This window comes from Neovison vison, chromosome 1 (assembly GCF_020171115.1).
Source record: "Neovison vison isolate M4711 chromosome 1, ASM_NN_V1, whole genome shotgun sequence".
In the NCBI taxonomy this organism is placed as follows: Eukaryota; Metazoa; Chordata; class Mammalia; order Carnivora; family Mustelidae; genus Neogale; species Neogale vison.
Window position 1 is genome coordinate 122812226 of NC_058091.1, and position 18904 is coordinate 122831129.

An 18904-nucleotide genomic window follows, 5' to 3' on the forward strand; every position below is an offset into this window, starting at 1 on the left:
GGATGCAGTCTTTCGTTGCCCCGTGTGCGGTTTTCCTAGATACCGCGGGGCAAATCAGAGATGAGGCAATCTCCCCAGCCCGGGTTGCAGGCCCATGAAGGTCACGTCCCGCCTCCCGGGGCGGAGCTCCAGGCCGGGGAAGGACGGCGGCGGCGGGCAGCCAACGCAAGCGCGGCGTGCCGGGAAAGGGGCGGGCGGAGCGCGCGGGGCGGAGGGTGCGGGCAGCGGCGGGGCGGGGTTGCGTCTGCCGCGGTAACCGGGTGCGGCCGAGTGAGGGGTGCGAGCGCGGGCGCCGCCGGCTGGAAGGCAGTTCCCCGGGACCGCTGCTCGGCTCCTGAATCCGCTGCGCGCCCCGGCCGGGCCACCGCCAGCGTGCGGAAAGGTGGGCGGGGAGGCGAGATGGAGTCGCACCGCGGAGGAGCAGGGAGGGTGGCGCAAGGTTTGGGGGCCTCAAAGCGCGAGAGAGCTTTATCACCGGAGCCAGAAACTGCCCTCACCGTAGGCGGGACGGGGCAGGGGGAAGGGAGTGGCTGTAAACCGGCGAAGGGGAGGGAGTCTCTGGGATCTGTGGGATTGAATAGGCAAATGCCTTAGCGGAAAGGTGCGGAAGGGACTGGGCCCTGGTGGCTGGAGATTGGGCGAGACTGACGGGAAAGGGAGAATACTCACTCCTGTGGACCCCCGCCCGCAAAGGCTTCCTTTTTTTACCCCTCCAGCTCCAGCCTGAGCCATGTTTTTCACTTGTGGCCCAAATGAGGCCATGGTGGTCTCCGGTAAGTAATGTTCTCTTCTCAGCCAGTGGCCCCCAAACCCTTGCGGGTCTGGACTCTACCCTTCTCCCTACCAGGTCCCCAGGCGCGGGCCTCTGTACCCTCCACCCCCAGCGCCGACTGCAAGCCACCCACTTGTGATTCCCAGTGATGCCCTTCCAAGGCCCAAACTGCCTCCGCCCCGGCTCCCAGATTTCCCTGTGGGGCTTATTCCCGCCCCTCACTCCAGTTTTTCAGTCTTCCATATTCTTGCCCTACCCCTGGTGCTGCAGTTTACTGCCCTCTCACCTTGCAGGTTTCTGCCGAAGCCCCCCAGTCATGGTGGCTGGAGGACGTGTCTTTGTCCTGCCCTGCATCCAGCAAATCCAGAGGTAGGTAGAAAAAGAACCAGGGAAGGGAAACCCCAGTTTACTCGTTTCTTTTTTTCTTACTGTCCACTCCTTCTTTTTCCCATAGGATCTCTCTCAACACACTGACCCTCAATGTCAAGAGTGAAAAGGTTTACACTCGTCATGGGGTCCCCATCTCAGTCACTGGCATTGCCCAGGTGAGGCTTTCAGAGCCTTTACCCACCCGGAGTCCATTCCTTCATCACCTTCTTTGTGCCCAGACATTGAGAATCTTCTCATCTTGGCCTTCCCAACTTCTGACTGCAGAGAAATGTCTCTGCTAAACCTCACCTTCTCCAGGGACTCCCAAGGACTTGACTCTTCCATTCTCTTCCTGCTTCCTACCTGGCTTTATGAGACCTTCACCACACTTTCCCTATCCCTACTCTGGTTACAGGTGAAAATCCAGGGGCAGAACAAGGAGATGTTGGCAGCTGCCTGCCAGATGTTCCTGGGGAAGACGGAAGCTGAGATTGCCCACATTGCACTGGAGACTCTGGAGGGCCACCAGAGGGCTATCATGGCTCACATGACTGTGGAGGTGGGCTTGAGGGCAGGGAAAGATCTGGAAGAGATACCAGAGTGAGTGGCACAAGGACCCAGCTAGTCTGTGGGAGATAGTATCTGGAGGACTGAGAGCTTAAGTTCCTCCTTCCCACCATTTTGTTACCCTAGGAAATCTATAAGGACAGACAGAAATTTTCAGAGCAAGTTTTCAAAGTGGCCTCCTCAGACCTGGTCAACATGGGCATCAGTGTGGTTAGTTACACCCTGAAGGACATTCATGATGATCAGGTAAACAAACTTGGGTGGCTGATTCTCTCCAGTTCCTGCTCCCATCTCTTAAATCCTCCCAAGGATTCTGATTGCTGCTTCTCTCTCACAGGACTATTTACACTCCTTAGGGAAGGCTAGAACAGCTCAAGTCCAAAAAGATGCTCGGATTGGGGAGGCAGAAGCCAAAAGAGATGCTGGGATCCGGGTGAGATAGATTCTACTTGGGGGATCACTTGGTCCCAATGGTTTTCTTGGGCGTGCAGTGGGAGACGGGATGGAAGGGGCAAAACTGAGTGAGGGCTCGTAGAGCTGGGTTGGCAGAGGAAATAGGTGAGGCACATGCAGGGGAGCCTGATGAGGAGCAGGCTATCCCCTCTGGGGCCTTCCTCTCCCTACTCTAACTTCCTCCCTGATCTCTGTGTGGACAGGAAGCCAAAGCTAAGCAGGAGAAGGTGTCTGCCCAGTACCTGAGTGAGATCGAGATGGCCAAGGCACAGAGAGACTATGAGCTAAAGAAGGCCACATATGACATCGAGGTCAATACCCGCCGCGCACAGGCTGACCTCGCCTATCAGCTTCAGGTCAGAGCTCTGACACTGGGCAGTTCATTCCTCTGAAGCCATCCATCTTAGGCCGTCACACTTTCTCATATTCTAACTCTGATCCCTTTATTCTGGCTCTACATTTCTGACCCAACTCCTCCATACGATGATTTGAAAGACCCAAGCATTTAGGTTGAAAAGCAAAGTAAAGGCCAAGAAAGGATATGGTCAGTAGGATGTGATCATATGTTTCAGCAGATTGTCCCCTGGGGAATGGCACCTGGATGGGTAGGTGAAGCGAGCTAACATCCAGCCCATTCTCCACACTCACCGTGCTGTGCATTCCCACACAGGTGAGTTGTTGCCGCATCCACCCAGGGGAGGGGGCCCGTTTTTCTGATTTTTTATGTGCTCACAACAGCCCTGGTGATCAGAGAAGGGCATAAGGAAGGAAAACATGGACTTGGCTTTGCATTCTGCAAAGTGAGATAGGGGCAGCCCTTGATACTACATGGAGGCATGGTCAGTCCTCTTTGCTTGCAGATTCTGTATTTGAGAATGGGCCTACTCACTAAAATTTCCTCGTGGCACCTTTGTGATCATTTGCAGACATGCACAGAGCAATGAAGAATTTGAGTTTCCTGATGGTGCAGTTGAGGCTGAACAAGATATTTTGCCTTCTTGTTTCAGCTCTCATAATGCAAACAGTGTCATTTTCATAGTATATTTACTGCCACATTTTTTGCATTCTTATACTCTTTGTTGGTGGTTTTGCTCTTTAAAATGGCCCCCAAGCATGCTGCTCAAGTGCTAAGTGTTCCTGAGTGCAAGGAGACTGTGATATGCCTTACAGAGAAATTGCATGTGTTGGATAAGCTTCTTTCAGGCATGAGTTATAGTGCTGCCACCAATAACTTCATTGTTAATGAGTATGTATATTATATAAGGTATCTTTAAACAGAAACACATATATAGCAAGCATATATAGTGCTCTGTCGTGAACGGGATCACAGGAACCTAATGGTATGTTTCCCCTAACAAGAAAATAAGTATTTGCTAATTCGATATTCATGGCTACTTTATAGACCAGATTTACTGTGAATAATGAGAGTCAATTGTACTTTGAGACCTTTACCCAAAGGATAGCAATGTTATGAAATTTGGTTCTGCCACAAGTGGGTATAGGCTTAAAGGATACTGAAATACAAAACGTCTTTAGTTTATGATATTAAATTCCTGAACTTTGCTTCAGTGTAGTCTGCCTACCAGTAGCAGCGGCATCGCTGTGGGCCTTAATAGATTTAGAATCTCCAGCTCCAGTCCTGCTGACTGAATCAGAATCTGAATTGGTTATTTTTTTAGAGTTAGTCTCCACACCCAACCTGAGGCTTGAATGCATAACCTTGAAATCAAGAGTTGCATGCTCTACTGACTGAGTCAGCCAGGTGCCCCTAGAATCTGTGTTTCAACAAAATCCCTACGGGATTCATGTACACATTAGCATTTGAGAAGCATTAACATAGTGGAAACCATTTCCACTATGCAAGCTGGAAACCAACTTGCAGGGTCCTTAACCTAAATACAGCTTTTCTTATCTGCAAATCAAAGGATTGGGCAGGTTTTGGCTTTGTTCCAACTTTTATCAGCTCTTTTCTTTTGTGCCAGGCTTTGAGCTAGGTACTTGGGGAAATAGGAATTCATTCAACAAATATTGTCAGGTGCCTAAGATGTGCCAGACATTGTTTTGGAAGTGAGGGTGTAAGTATGAATGAGACAGAAAAGATTCCTGCTCTTGTGGAGCTTATATTATAAAACAGGAAGCAGCTAGTAAGCAAGTAAATAACTTCCATAGGTTCTAATTATCTTGTTTAAGTGCTATGAAGGAAATGTACAGAGGGATGAAAAAAACAGTGCAGAGGTTCGGGGTAATCTAAGAAAGCTTCAGTGAGGAAGTGATTTATGAGATAAACCTGAAGATGAGAAAGAGCCAACAAGGTAAGGAGTTGTGGGCCAAGAGGATTCTCAGCACTCAGTGCTGTTTCTGTGTTGATGGAAATGCTGTAAATCTGTAATTGTAAATGCTGTGATACTGAGTGCTTGAAATGTGGCTTGTGGAGCTGTAGCTAGTGAAATGTGAGTAAGGAACAGAATTTTAAATTTTATTTATTTATTTAAATTTTATTTAATTGTAATTAATTTTTTAAAGATTTTATTTATTTGACCCAAGAGAGATGTCACAAGTAGACAGAGAAGCAGGCTGGGGGTGGGGGAAGCAGGCTCCCTGCTGCACAGAGAGACTGATGCCCATGCGGGGCTCAATCCCAGGACCCCAAGATCATGACAGCAGCTGAAGGCAGAGGCCCAACCCACTGAGCCACCCAGGTGCCCTTAATTTTAATTAATTTTAAGTATAAATAGCCATATGTGGTTAGACAGAGGACCATCACATGCAAAGGCCCGGAGGTAGGAAAGAGCTTGGTGTGTCCCAAGAACAGAGAGGAGGGTTCTGATCTGGTAGGGCTGGTATGCTGTGAGTGAGATGGCAAGGCAGGCAGGGCCAGGTCCCATAGGGTTCAGGTGGTCATGTTGGAGACTTAAAAGAGAATTCCAAGCCCAGTGGAATCCTACTGGAGAACTTTAAGCAGGGAGGTGTCATGGTCTAATTCACATTTTTTTTCAAAGATTTTTTATTTATTTATTTGTTTATCAGAGAGAGAGAGAGCGCACAAGCAGGCAGAGTGGCAGGCAGAGACAGACAGAGAAGCAGCCTCCCTGTCAAGCAAGGAGCCAGTTGTGGGACTAGATCCCAGGACCTGGGATCATGACCTGAGCCAAAGGCAGCGGCTTAACCGACTGAGCCACCCAGGCATCCACTAATTCACATTTTTACAAGGATCAGCGTGTCTGCTGTGTGGAAAGTTGATTCTCAGAAGACAAGAAGCAGGAAGATAAATTGGAGGCTTTTTCAGAGATTGTGGATTGAATAAATACAGTTAATTTCACTCCCTCTAAAACCTCACTAAAACCACATAGAGTGATTTTTAAAAAGAAGAAGGAGAAGATGAAAACAGATGGAGAGAACTGGATTGATAGGAACAGAAAACATCGTTTTGGAAGCCAGAAAGCCATCGTAATCGACTAAGCCAATGGTACTTTATCAGTGGTGGGCACGGTATGACCATTGAATCCTAAATGCTGACAGCCTCCCCTAACCTCCTTATCCATTTGTCCCCTGGATGCATCTTCCAAAGAAGTCATTAGAAGACTGTGCTGAGGAACATGACCAGTGCAAAGGGAAAGACTTTAAGGATCCTGAATCATGGGTTCCTCAGTAGATGACTTGCCCAAATCACCATAGAGTGAAGTTCAGAGCCAACAAGCCTCACCCACATGCCCACAGTTTCCTTTCACTGTTTTAGACCTCCTTCACTGTGAGCAGCCAGCCAGGGATTTCCTGATATATGAGGGAATCCTGCAGTGTTCAAGTCTGAGACTAAAACCACAAACAGCAAAGCGACTTGGAGGATACATACTATGGAAGGAGGAGAAAGCTTAAAAAATTTTTTTTTAATATTCTCTCAGATAAGAGAAGAATTCACATCTAGAAAATCAGGGCATAAAACAGAAAACAAAATGAGAGCTCTTAAAGTCAGTAAGATGGCAGAAATGAAGGAGGGAGAAATCACAAGAAATTCTAGTGAGTCTGGATTTATTAATCTAATTGTAATAAATTCTAATTGTAATAAATTTATTAATCCTAATCTACAGATTTATTAATCAAATCAACAGAACAAAGAAAATGGGAGAAAAATCACCAGTGGAAAAAATACTTAAAATGTCTCTCTGTTCTGGAAGATATGACTTTCTAGATTGAAACAGTCCACCAAATGTGCAATACAACGAATAAGAAACAACTACCCTGTGAAATTTCAGAACAGAGAGAACAAAGAAGGGATCTAAAAGCTTCCAGAAAGAAAGATCACAAAGGGTCAGGCATCAAAATGACTTCAGATTTTTTAAGAAGCCGGGAGACCATTGGAGCAGTGCCTTCAAAATACAAATAGAAACTGAATTCTAGAGGCACCTGGGTGGCTCAGTCATTAAGTGTCTGCCTTTGGCTCAGGTCATGATCCCAGGATCCTGGGATCAAGTCCCATGTCAGGCTCTCTGCTCAGCGGGTAGCCTGCATCTCCCTCTCCCACTACCCTTGTTTGTGCTCTCTCTCTCACTGTGTCTCTCTCTGTCAAATAAATAACTAAAATCTTTTAAAAAATGAATTCTAGGGCACCTGGGTGGCTCAGTGGGTTAAGCCGCTGCCTTCGGCTCAGGTCATGATCTCAGGGTCCTGGGATCGAGTCCCGCATCAGGCTCTCTGCTCAGCAGGGAGCCTGCTTCCTCCTCTCTCTCTGCCTGCCTCTCTGCCTACTTGTGATCTGTCTCTGTCAAATAAATAGATAAAATCTTAAAAAAAAAAAAAGAATTCTAATGTAGTAACCTGTACTCAATCAAACTGTCATTCAAACAAAAAGGTAGGAAAAAATCTCAGAAAAACAAGATCTCAGAAAACTTACTGCCCATGTACTTCTTCCAAGGAAGCTACTGGGGGGGGTTATTTCATCAAAAGGTGAGCCTTAAAAAGGGGGCAGGAGGGACTCCAACACCGAGAGAGAGAGAGAGATCCTGTACATTGAAGGAGAGAGCAACTGGTCAATTTGGAACCAGTCTGAAATTTTAGGGTCAGGGACAGCACAGGATGCCATGTCCAGAAGCACCTTTCCTCTGGAGTGAACACATGGATGCAGTAAAGGCAGGGGTATCATCTCTGCTGTTGATAAGATCCTCAGGGATGATGGTCCATGGCTGAGCCAGAGCATTGGGGCCATAGAGAAGCATGCTCCTCTCTGGTACCTCTGTCACCAAAATCTTGACAAGAGCCTTCAGATATCTACTCTACAGGAATAAGAAAATGAGGTATGTGTAAATAAGAGGAATTCTATATGTACATGTTCTTGTAAATGTTTAGAATGTTCCTGGAAGAAGAGGACAGAAAAAGCTGGTCACAGTTACTACCTCTGGGGAAAGGAAAAGGTGGTTTAAGGAAATAAGTGGACAGAAACCTTGCTTCTCACTGTTCTTTCTTTTTTTTTTTTCCTTTTGAATGTGTACCATATACAAAAAATAAAAATGAAAGAGATACATACACACTCCCCCATCACTGCCAGAGCCAGTAGGAAGCAGTTGCGGGGGGGCTAGAATTGATGGTGGCTTGCAGGAAGGTTACAGCAGCTCAGATGGAGAGAAGTGGATGGCTCTGAGTGAGGCTGTAGGTGGAAGATGGCCACCACACATCAGAGCCTTCCAGGTGCTCGTACTCTACAACAGAGGGACACTGGAAAAATAGACTAATATGGGAGCTCAACAGAGGGACCCTTAGCCTGGCCTGAGGAAGAACAAGGTTGGATCCTCACCCTATCCAGCTCTTGATGCTAAGGCTGCTTGGAAATTACCCTATCCTCTGCCTCAGAGGAGGATCAGGCCATCCCCCAAGCCATGATTGGGAGCCATATGGGAGATGGACTCCCCTGGGCTGGCTAAGCCCACCGGGGACTGGTTTCATGTACTTAACTGTATGAATAATCTCACCCAGGAGCCCTGGCCCTGGCTTCTCTCTGTGGTTCCTGGGAGCTTGCTCTTCAGCCCTGATGTCAAGCATCACTCCTACTCAGGTGGCCAAAACTAAGCAGCAGATCGAGGAGCAGCGGGTCCAGGTGCAGGTGGTGGAGCGGGCCCAGCAGGTGGCAGTGCAGGAACAGGAGATCGCCCGCCGAGAGAAGGAGCTGGAAGCCCGAGTTCGGAAGCCCGCAGAAGCCGAGCGCTACAAGCTGGAGCGCCTAGCTGAGGCAGAGAAGTATTAATGCCCCTTCCAGGCCCCATCGTAGTCCTTTATGACCTGGGTGCCCCCATATGAAGAGCTGAGGCCTTCACTACCTGAACTCCTATGGAACTCGAGTTACAGGCGCCTGTGTCTCTGGAGCAGGGCCTGCCTTAGGGCCTTCCTCAGCCCCTCCCTGCACTTCCCTTTCTGTGCCCAGGTCCCAGCTGATCATGCAAGCTGAGGCAGAAGCTGAGTCTGTGAGGGTGAGTTAAGAGGTGACTCTTGGCGGCTTGTGGAGCAAGTGGGGGTTGCTGTTTGAGCTGGGGTTTCTTGTCCTTAACAACAGCCGTCAGTCCCAGTTTCTTGTACTGTTCTCAGATGCGTGGGGAGGCCGAGGCCTTTGCCATAGGGGCTCGAGCTCGGGCCGAGGCTGAGCAGATGGCCAAGAAGGCAGAAGCGTTCCAGCTGTACCGTGAGGCCGCCCAGCTGGACATGCTGCTGGAGAAGCTGCCCCAGGTCTGCGGGTGATGGGCACCAGGAGAGGAACAGAACCAGGGAGTGTAGGGTGAGGGGTAAAAGGAGGGTCTTGGGGAAAGCCAGACTAGGGAACTGTAAATTCTGGGTGGGAATTATAAGCCAGTGACTGAAGTGAGGAGGGATGATCCTTACAAACTGAAGAATGTCAACGATCTCGAAGCCCAGGGTAAGGTGTTTGAGGAGGGGTGTGATCAGACCACAGGTGCTGAGTGTGCATCTCTCACCTACCAGGTAGCAGAGGAGATCAGTGGTCCCCTGACCTCAGCCAATAAGATCACACTGGTGTCCAGTGGAGGTGGGACCATGGGGGCGGCCAAAGTGACCGGGGAAGTACTGGACATCCTGACTCGCCTGCCGGAGAGCGTGGAGAGACTCACAGGCGTCAGCATCTCCCAGGTGAAAGTCTCTAGAGTGAGCATGGTGGATTTCCTGTAAATTTCTGGGTTCCCCAGGCATGTGATGCGGTAGGCCTAGTACTAGGCCCGCACCCAGGAGTCTCCAGAGCCATTGACATCTTTGTTTTCTATATGCTAGATGCAGTGCTAAGCTGCTGCTGCTACTGCTTTTTTAAAAGGATTTTATTTATTTCAGAGGAAGGAGAAAGCTTGAGTGGGGGGAAGGGGAGAGGGCAAGACAGATTCCCCACTGAGCAGAGAGCCTGATGTGGGGCTCAGTCCCAGGATCCTGGGATCATGACTTGAGCTGAAGGCACATGCTTAACCCACTGAGCCCTCCAAGTGTCCCCAGAGTGCTAAGCTTCTACACAAATGGTTGGTTTTTGTTTTTGCTTATTTGTTTGTTTTTTAATGAAACTGTCCTTTGGGTATATAGTATTTTACAAAGTAAAGAAACAACTTTCAATATGTTAAGGAACTGTGCCCCATCATACGGCTGGTAAAGCTAGATTTCAAACCCAGGCTGACTGTCTTCTAGAGCCTTGTGGTCGCCCCACTAGTACAAGGAACTGGTTGCAGCTGTTACTGCTTTTCTTGGTGCCTGTTTATTTACCTACAGATTATGACAGAAGTCAGAGAGCAGGCTCTGCAACCATAGTGAATCCTGGCTCTGGTCATGCTAGCTCTGACCTTATACAAGTTAGCTACTTCTATGTACCTTTTTCCTCTCCTTAAAATTAGGCTAATAATAGTATCTACTCTGTTGAATTATTAAGGGAATTAAATAGGTATTTGTAGTGTTTAGCACAGTGCCTGGCACATACTATATATGAGAGTCCTTAAGAAAAAATTATATAGGGGCACCTGAGTGGCTCAATTGGTTAAGCATCCAGCTCCTGGTTACAGCTCAGGTCCTGTGTTGGGCTCTGTGCTCAGTGCTGAGTCTACTTGTCCCTCTTCCTCCCCCTGCTTGTGCATATTCTCTCTCAAAGTACCTTTTTAAAAAATTACATATGTAAGTGAAAGCAGTAGACCGTAACAGTGACCCTCAAGTTAGATTCCTTGGATCCTTCTTGAAGCCGGCATTGAAAGCCCTGAAAGATGAGCTAAGGAGGGTCTGTGCAAGCAGGGTTTTAGCCCCCCTCCACTCCTTTTCAGTGATTTCTTGCTGTGGACAGGTCCTGATGACCACTTGACAAGAGGGTAAGGTAAGGTGGCAGAAAAAACTTCTTAGAAGACTTTTGGAAATGCATGTCCTCCCTGCAGCCCTCATCCAGATGCGGAGCTGGGAGAAGAGGTTACATGATTCCCAAGTTTCATCATTGTTGTCTTTTTACCAGGTTAACCACAAGCCTTTGCGAACAGCCTGAGCCAACCTTCGCTCCAGTACCTAGCCTCGTGGTTGCCAGAATAGTACCCATACTGCATGCACAACTGGCTTCCCTGAGCATGCCCTGGACAGTGGGGTACTCCCCCCATCTCCTTGCCAAATAGCCTGTGCCTTGCCTTGGAGGGGAAGGGTTGCTCTTCCCAGCCCCACACTGCCAAGACTACCAGTCCCCCAGGGGTTCCATGCCAGCCTTCTGATTATCTTACCCCAGCTTAACTTCCTAGACCACATGCACCTATTGTCCAGAATTTTCCTGACCAAAACTGAGGGATGGCCTGAGGTTAACTTTGTCAAATCAATTGCTGTTAAAAAGCACTAATACTGGTTAACAATTAACTTAATAAAGCAGAACTCATTCAAAATTAATGCTGGAATGTAGCTTACTCCCTTCATGCAATATATTTTTTAGAATGGAAGAAGTTAGGGGTGGCTGAGTGGCTCAGTGGGTTAAAGCCTCTACCTTAGGCTCAAGTCCTGGGGTGCTGGGATTGAGCCCCGCCTTGGGCTCTCTGCTCTGTGGGGTTCCTGCTTCCTCCTCTCTCTGCCTGCCTGTGATCTCTGTCAAATAAAACCTTTATAAAAAAAAAAAAAAAAGAATGGGAGAAGTTACCTTGTACACTGTTCAAGTTGTACCACTTTTTCCTGCAGTTGGTTATAGGCAGAAAATCATGCTGAAACAGCAAGTAGTGAAAATTGACCTAGTCCCAAAAACTACTGAAAATAAGGAAATTATAGACTTAAATTTCCAGGGTCACTCTGAGATTTTGTGTACTTAGAAGCATGTTTTATTAGGTTTAACGGTGTTACTTTAGAATGGGACCATTAAGTGATACTCTCCACTGGTTAACTTTCCCTAATGTTAACTGAGAAAATCCAAAAGGGTAAGAGAAAACATCAAGATACCATAGCCTAAACGAACCCTGGGTGCCCTGGAAGAGCTACATATTTTATGTGGAGCAGTAGCTCTCAACTCTGCATTTGCCAATATTCTTCTGGAGTAGTTAAAAATAGATGGCTAGTTAACTGGCTTCTGGTTGGGTAGGCCTAAAGATCTGCATTTCTAAATTCCAGGAGGTTGTTGATGGGCTGGGAAGCACTTAAGCCCTATTTAACATTCATCTCAATTCTCATTGATCCTGTGTATCTGAGCCTATGCCTATCCCAGTTATTGAGGAGGGTAGTAAGGTGCTGGGTTAGTTTGGGTACTAGGGTTAAGAGAAGAGGCTGGAGCACCTGGCTGGCTCAGTTGGTTAAGCCTCTGCCTTCAGCTCAGGCCTGATCTCAGGGTCCTGGGTTGAGCCCGCATCAGGCTCTCTGTTCAGCAGGGAGTTACTTCCCCCTCCCTGCCTGCCTTTTTTTTTTTGCCTACTTGAGCGGTCAAATAAAATTTTAAGGAAAAAAAAAAAAGGGTCCATTAAGTATAATGATATTCTCATCAGTCCATGGAGAGCAAAGTGTATGTATTGCTGAACTTGAGCCTCCTGTATCCACTGGTATTCTTTCCCTAAATGAGCACACATCTCGCAACTTAATTTTTTCAGTTGTCATTTATTTTTGGCTCTTGGGGCAATGTTATCTTTTCAATATGAAAAAAAGCAAGTTCAACACAATATAGAAATTTAAAGTGTAGGACAGGATGAAGCCAAGGGCAGGGAAGGGAATAGCAAAAGGAAAAAAAACTAGATGTTGCCAAAATGGGAGGGTCTCCTTGTCCCCTCTCTGGAAGAATGATTCAAAAGATTTAGGTGGCAGTACAAACCTTTCTGTATATACACAGCAGAGCTGGGTGTTTGCTAAGGGTGGGGATGGGGAGGGTCTTTCTGGAGGCTAGTCCCTCCTTCCCCTTCTTGGCCCCCTTCTCCAACCAGGGGAAAAGGAAGGAATCCAACACATGATGGTGGTTATGTAGGAAAGGAGAAGGATCCTGCTTTAACAGGGTGTGGCAGACCCCTGCAAAAGAAACAGCTCAGGACACAGCTTGGAAGACGACGGGAAAAATACAGATAATACTGTCAACACCTCTCCTGAAGCTGAGAGGAGCAGGTAAATTCCTGGAAATTAGGACTCAAGAGCCTGGATATCCCTCTCTAAAACTGCTCTAGAATAGAAAACCCTACCCCTTCCTTATAGGTACCTCTACGGCTATGAGGTAGCTTTGTTTCCTTTCCCCGGGGCTACCACATGGGCTTAGGATGGTGGCCATATACTGGGTTTTAAGCACTTGGTTCTAGATAGGATCTGATGAGACCCAGCTTCTTGGAGAATTATCTTATAAAACAAAGGGAAATACCAACTGGACAAATGGGAGAAGGGGACACCGAAAGGAAATACAGGGTTACTGAGAATGGCAGAAATCTAGGTTTCCCAGAGTGGAAGAGAGGAGACATTCAACAATCAACAAATATTTATTGAGCGCCTATTATGTGCCAGGCACTGTGTTCTAGGACCACCCCCCTCCAAAAAAGGAAAAAAAAGAGACAGAGGCAGAAAATGTAATTCTGAGGGAGAGGACAGGGGCAGCTGAGGAAGAAGGCTGAGGGAATGGAGAAGCCTGAGGTGATGGTGCTCTGCCTTAGGCCTCCTCTTCAGCCTCCTCACCGAAATCCTCCTCCTCTTCTGCGGTGGCATCCTGGTACTGCTGGTACTCGGAGACAAGGTCATTCATGTTGCTCTCAGCTTCAGTGAATTCCATCTCGTCCATGCCCTCACCTGTGTACCAGTGGAGGAAGGCCTTGCGCCGGAACATGGCCGTGAACTGCTCTGAGATGCGCTTGAAGAGCTCCTGGATGGCTGTGCTATTTCCAATGAAGGTGACTGCCATCTTGAGGCCACGAGGTGGGATATCGCAGACTGCTGTCTTGACATTGTTGGGGATCCACTCCACAAAGTAGCTGCTATTCTTATTCTGCACATTGAGCATCTGCTCATCTACCTCCTTCATGGACATCCGTCCACGGAAGACAGCAGCCACAGTGAGGTAACGGCCATGGCGGGGGTCACAGGCAGCCATCATGTTCTTGGCATCAAAGACCTGCTGGGTGAGTTCAGGCACAGTGAGGGCCCGATACTGCTGGCTTCCACGGCTGGTCAGAGGTGCAAAGCCAGGCATGAAGAAGTGGAGCCGTGGGAAGGGCACCATGTTGACGGCTAGCTTCCGGAGGTCAGCATTGAGTTGACCAGGGAAGCGGAGGCAGGTGGTGACACCACTCATGGTGGCTGAGACGAGGTGGTTCAGGTCTCCGTAGGTTGGCGTGGTCAGCTTGAGAGTGCGGAAGCAGATGTCATAAAGGGCCTCGTTGTCAATGCAGTAGGTCTCATCTGTGTTCTCTACCAACTGATGGACGGAGAGGGTGGCATTGTAGGGCTCGACCACAGTGTCAGACACTTTGGGTGAGGGTACCACACTGAAGGTGTTCATGATGCGGTCAGGATACTCTTCTCGGATCTTGCTGATGAGCAAGGTGCCCATTCCAGAGCCTGTGCCCCCACCCAGTGAGTGGGTCAGCTGGAAGCCCTGTAGGCAGTCACAGCTCTCCGCCTCCTTCCTCACCACATCCAGGACTGAGTCAACCAGCTCAGCCCCCTCTGTGTAGTGGCCTTTGGCCCAGTTGTTGCCTGCCCCAGACTGACCTGGAATGGGGTGGGGAGGCAGGCTTGATTAGTAAAGAAAGATAAAGGACCAAATTTCCACTTTTTAACTTTAGGAATTGTGTATACAAATGTGCCTTCTTTCTCACTCACCTGTAATACATCCCTCCCCCATTATTTACCAACCAGGGAGTTACTACCAATGCCTGTATTAGAGATTTCAGAACACAGCCCTGGTTAAGCACTCCAGTATACCAGTAATCTCCTAGTCCTTGCTGTCTCCATTACTCAAATACGCTGAATAGCATTACCTATTAATATGTGTATAACTCACCAAAAACAAAGTTGTCTGGTCTGAATATCTGCCCAAAAGGACCTGAGCGAACAGAGTCCATAGTCCCGGGTTCTAGATCCACCAAGATAGCACGAGGAACATATTTGCCACCTATATGATAGAAAAGAAAGAGTTACAATTGGCAAAGGAGATCAGCTGGAGCACGGAGACTGCCAGGGACCCTAACTTGTGATTCCAAGTGCGGCCACCAGGGGGCAGGGGAGCCAATCTTTTGCCCCATGGTGGGCAATCAAACCAAGGCCTCCTTTTGAAAAAAGGAGAGATCCATCCAAAAATATTAAGAGGTTCTCCAGGGCTGGAAGAGACCCCAGAGAAGCGGAAGAGATGGGACTCAAGATTCCCTGGGCTCCCAACCTCACCTGTAGCTTCATTGTAGTACACGGAGATGCGATCCAGCTGCAGGTCGCTGTCACCGTGGTAGGTTCCAGTGGGGTCGATGCCGTGTTCATCACTGATTACCTCCCAGAACTGCGGAGGGAAAGCAATGCGACTTCCAACCGATTATGCCCACCCGACCTACACACATTTTAATCCCGGACACACCCGTGGTAAGCCTGGTTCTAGGGCCTGTGGCATTGCCTCCCCCTGCCCGCCATATCCTTCTACTAGACATCCCTAACCCCAGGAAAGCTGCAGCTTTCATTGCCTGGAATGTGAGACGAGGTGCAACTGAGAAGGCCTTGCGATCGCAGGAAATTTTATGGTGGGAGTGTGAGATGGAAACGGCCAAGCAGACTGGACAAGCACACCTTCCTACCGCTCACAATGGGCCGGTGTTTGAGAAGCCAGAAACTGCCGCAATCGACCACCCCCCCACCCCGCCCTCCACGTGACTGCGGCGCGCGAGCCGGCCGCGGGACTGACAATGCGAGATGTGGCGCGTGGGCGTGGTGTGAATACCTCCCACGAGAGGCGGGGCTCGGCTTGGGCTAGGGCGCCCCCAGCCGGCCCGCAGGGCCGCATTGTCCCGGCGCGCCAGGGGCGCCCAGGCCCCGCCCTTCTGCTACAACGTAGCGGCAGCACTTCCTCCCTGCCCTTCCCCCGCTACACTGTAACCGCGCGAAAAAAAAAAAACCCACCAAAGAAAACATCCCCCACCCCCTGTCTTGGCCTCGGAATTTTCTTTCTTTGCTAGCTTTTTACCCTTTGCTTTATATAAGGATTCTCTTCCTTTCTTCCACCGTTTAGTCCTGAGGGACCCTTTTAAAGAAAAGGACTCTCCTACCCTCTTTCTTTATATTGGTTCACGCCCTAAGAGGGTCTCTTTAGGGGAGATGTAAGGAAATAAAATTAATCCAGCAGCTATTAGTCTTCCATCCACAAAGAATTACGGGACCGCCCCTCGGGAATCGCGGGCGCGCGAGATGCCTATCTTTTGGGAAGGGTACCGAGCAGTGCAGCCCACCCTGGCGCACCGCGTCCCCCACCCCACCGTGGGATCCAGGCTCCCCTCAGCCGCCGCCCAGCCTCGCCCCTTCTCCCTCCGGCGAAGCCCAGCCAAGAGTGGATGCACATGGGGAAACCTCGCCTCGCTTTGTCTCGGACGTTTCCGCATCTCCCTCCCCTCCCCGTCCTCGGACCGTTAGAACACTTTCAAATAAAATCTTACGGAACCACGGTCTTCCCACCGCCAAAACCGAAGGGTCCTTAACAGCTTCCACCAAAATGAACCAGCCAAGACTAGTTCCCCATTTTTCGCAAACTAATTCTAGCTACAAACGTCTATTATATATGGAAAACTTTTGAGGGGCAAAGCTTGACGATGGGTGGTATGCAAATATACATCGCAGCCATCGTTAATCTGATTTTTTTTTTCTCTAAAGAAATATAGTTAAAAGAAGAGGTTCAAAATCCTTACCTTGGCACCGATCTGGTTGCCACACTGACCGGCCTGGATGTGCACGATTTCCCTCATTGTTAAAATTTATTTTAATTTTTTTGCTCGCCTCAAGGTGTGTACGGGGCAAGAAATTATATGGAATTTTTTTTTTCTATACTGCTAGTCTCAGGCTGGAAGGATGGGACGTGTCCCGGAGGCTGGAGCAGCGAGGTGCGAACGCAGCCGCAGGAAGGTTCTGAGAGAGAGAAAAGAGAGGGGAGGGCGAAAGAGAGAAGGCGGGCAGGGCGGGGCGCGCGTGCGCCTAGGCTGGGAGGCGGGAGAACAGGCACCGCGCCACCGTCGGGAGACAAAGCCTTATCGAGGCTGGACCTGATTAGTCGATGCCAGTCACGTATAAGACATCCATTGGTCTCTGCTCGGATGGACGAACGCAAGCCTCACTGGGAGTTGTAGTCCTCCATTGTTGTCCACGCTGCAAAATGAAGGGATGGATGGGTGGATAGTGGATTTTTGCTTTGGTTTTTTTTTTTTTTTTAAGGTTTTTTTGTTTGTTTATCAAAAATGACCTTAAGCAAGTTTTCTTTCACCTATGCCTGAGTTTTTTGTACTAAAAGGGCGTAGTTTTCGGGGATACAGGAATTGGGATCCCTAGGGTGCCAGGCGTTGGAGGGTGGAGTGGGCACGCCCTGAAAGCTCCTTACTGCGGTAGCTCTTGGGAAACGGGCTGCTTAGCTCAGCGAAAACTGGGGAGAAATGCGGCACCTTGCTCTGCTACCTAATAGCTGGTCCTTTGGTGACCCAGGACTTGAACTCTAGTAAGATGCTGCTCCCCCAGACAGGAAGAAAGGGGGGATTGCCCTCTTGCTGTTTTCTTGGAAGTTTTCTAGTGATAACGTTTAGAAACAGAATTGTAGCAATGGTTTTTCAAATTAGAGATGTAATTGTCTGAGGGTGTGTTCACAGAATAAGTTGAATGGTTTAGAAAAACTGGTATCTGGACTCTGTGAAGTCATTAGTTTCTGTCCATGTAAGGGGTTCTGGACTTTCGAGCAGCATTGAAGACACTGCTTTTATCAGAGAACTATGGGATGAGAAGCCTGAATTTCAATGCCTTCCAGCCTGCCTCTAGACATTTTGGTGAAAGTGTTTTTCAGTTTGCTGAATTCTTTGACTACATGGCTGGCCCTTGCAATCTTTCAAAAGCCTCAAGATTGAAACAAAAGAGTGGGGCGGATGGGAGAAAATAGGATGGGCTCAAGTCAGAGTGACGTGCTTCTTGGGGTTAATTCCTTTGATAGATACTTAGTGTCCACCAATCCAGAAGCTAAGGATACAAAATGAGTAAAAATTGGTTCACCGTCTTCAGGATTTTGCAATTTGTTGGAAAATGTATAAGCAATGAAGTGTGGTAAGCACTCTAATAGGACGTGTATCAAGGTTATTGTTGTTGTTTTTAAGATTTTATTTATTTATTTGACACAGAGAGAGAGATCACAAGTAGGCAGAGAGGCAGGCAGAGAGAGAGGAGGAAGCAGGCTTCCTGCCTAGCAGAGAGTCCGATGCGGGTCTCCATCCCAGGACCCTGGGATCATGACCTGAGCTGAAGGCAGAGGCTTTAACCCACTGAGCCACCCAGGCACCCCAAGGTTATTGTTAATTCACAATGAATTCAACACATTTCTCCTTACCTAAACAAAAAATAAACCTCAACTTGTGTAAGACCTTCGCTACCCACTTAAACAGAGAGTATTTTACATTTCAGGGCATAATCACAATGAAAGCAATTACTTTACTGGGGCGGGGGGAGTTCAGAGTTTAGAATTACAGGACTTGTTTCAGTTGTTTCTCCCTTACATTGGCTGTAGGATTCTAGGCAGGTCCTGTAAGTTCGCAGACTTCAATTCCCTCTGTAAAATCTACTTCTCCCTATTTGATTGTTGTGGTCGGAAGAAGTGAGATAATGAATGCAAAAGGACTTCCTAAAGTACATACATAATCCAATTGTTACTATTCTCTTCTCGTCTTAGTATAATGAAATATGATTTTTATCAACCTTCCTCCACCTTTTGAAAGACCTCAACCTTTAAAATAGTTAAAACAATTCTCCCTCTTCGCCTACAGATCCTTAGGAAAATGACCTCCAAATGTCCATCAGGGATGTAGTCTCCGGGAGGAAAGGACAGAACTTCCACTAAAAAAAAAAAAAAAAAGAAAGAAAGAAAGAAAGAAAAAAAGCCAAATCAAAAGGAACTGAAGTTCCACTGCGATGGAGAGGCATCAAACGCCACGCCTACGGGCAGTTCTCCAAACTGCAGCCTCCGGCCACGACTGCAACCCGCGCCTCATTTTCGTTTCTCATGAGTCAGCCGACTCCATGTCTGGGAGGACCGAGGAAGGTTCTACCGCCGTAGTAGACGCGTCCGGCGACTGCACTAGTAAGCCCCTC

At 48.3% G+C, this 18904-nt stretch overlaps 2 protein-coding genes across 4 annotated transcripts; one reads left to right on the forward strand and one right to left on the reverse strand.

Annotated features, from left to right (window-relative positions):
* The first annotated feature begins 270 nt into the window (after positions 1-270).
* FLOT1 (flotillin 1) lies at positions 271-11041 on the forward strand. Of its 3 annotated transcripts, XM_044257383.1 has the most exons (14): positions 271-382; positions 717-773; positions 1066-1141; positions 1227-1317; positions 1557-1700; positions 1835-1954; positions 2046-2141; positions 2365-2517; positions 8205-8386; positions 8571-8616; positions 8732-8869; positions 9122-9286; positions 10444-10493; positions 10626-11041. In XM_044257383.1, the coding sequence occupies exons 2-13, from the start codon at positions 731-733 to the stop codon at positions 10444-10446; spliced, it is 1257 nt and encodes a 418-aa protein (XP_044113318.1). In that variant the 5' UTR covers positions 271-382; positions 717-730; the 3' UTR covers positions 10447-10493; positions 10626-11041. The 3 variants fall into 3 exon arrangements, with proteins under 3 accessions (XP_044113318.1, XP_044113301.1, XP_044113310.1); XM_044257366.1 differs by lacking the exon at positions 10444-10493 and having other exon boundaries at positions 9122-9301; XM_044257375.1 differs by lacking the exon at positions 10444-10493 and having other exon boundaries at positions 272-382.
* Positions 11042-12203: 1162 nt separating this feature from the next.
* Positions 12204-16717, reverse strand: TUBB (tubulin beta class I). The gene is made up of 4 exons (XM_044257352.1): positions 16477-16717; positions 14978-15086; positions 14598-14708; positions 12204-14305 (listed from the first exon to the last, which is right to left on the reverse strand). The coding sequence occupies exons 1-4, from the start codon at positions 16531-16533 to the stop codon at positions 13248-13250; spliced, it is 1335 nt and encodes a 444-aa protein (XP_044113287.1). The 5' UTR covers positions 16534-16717; the 3' UTR covers positions 12204-13247.
* Between the last annotated feature and the right edge of the window lie 2187 nt (positions 16718-18904).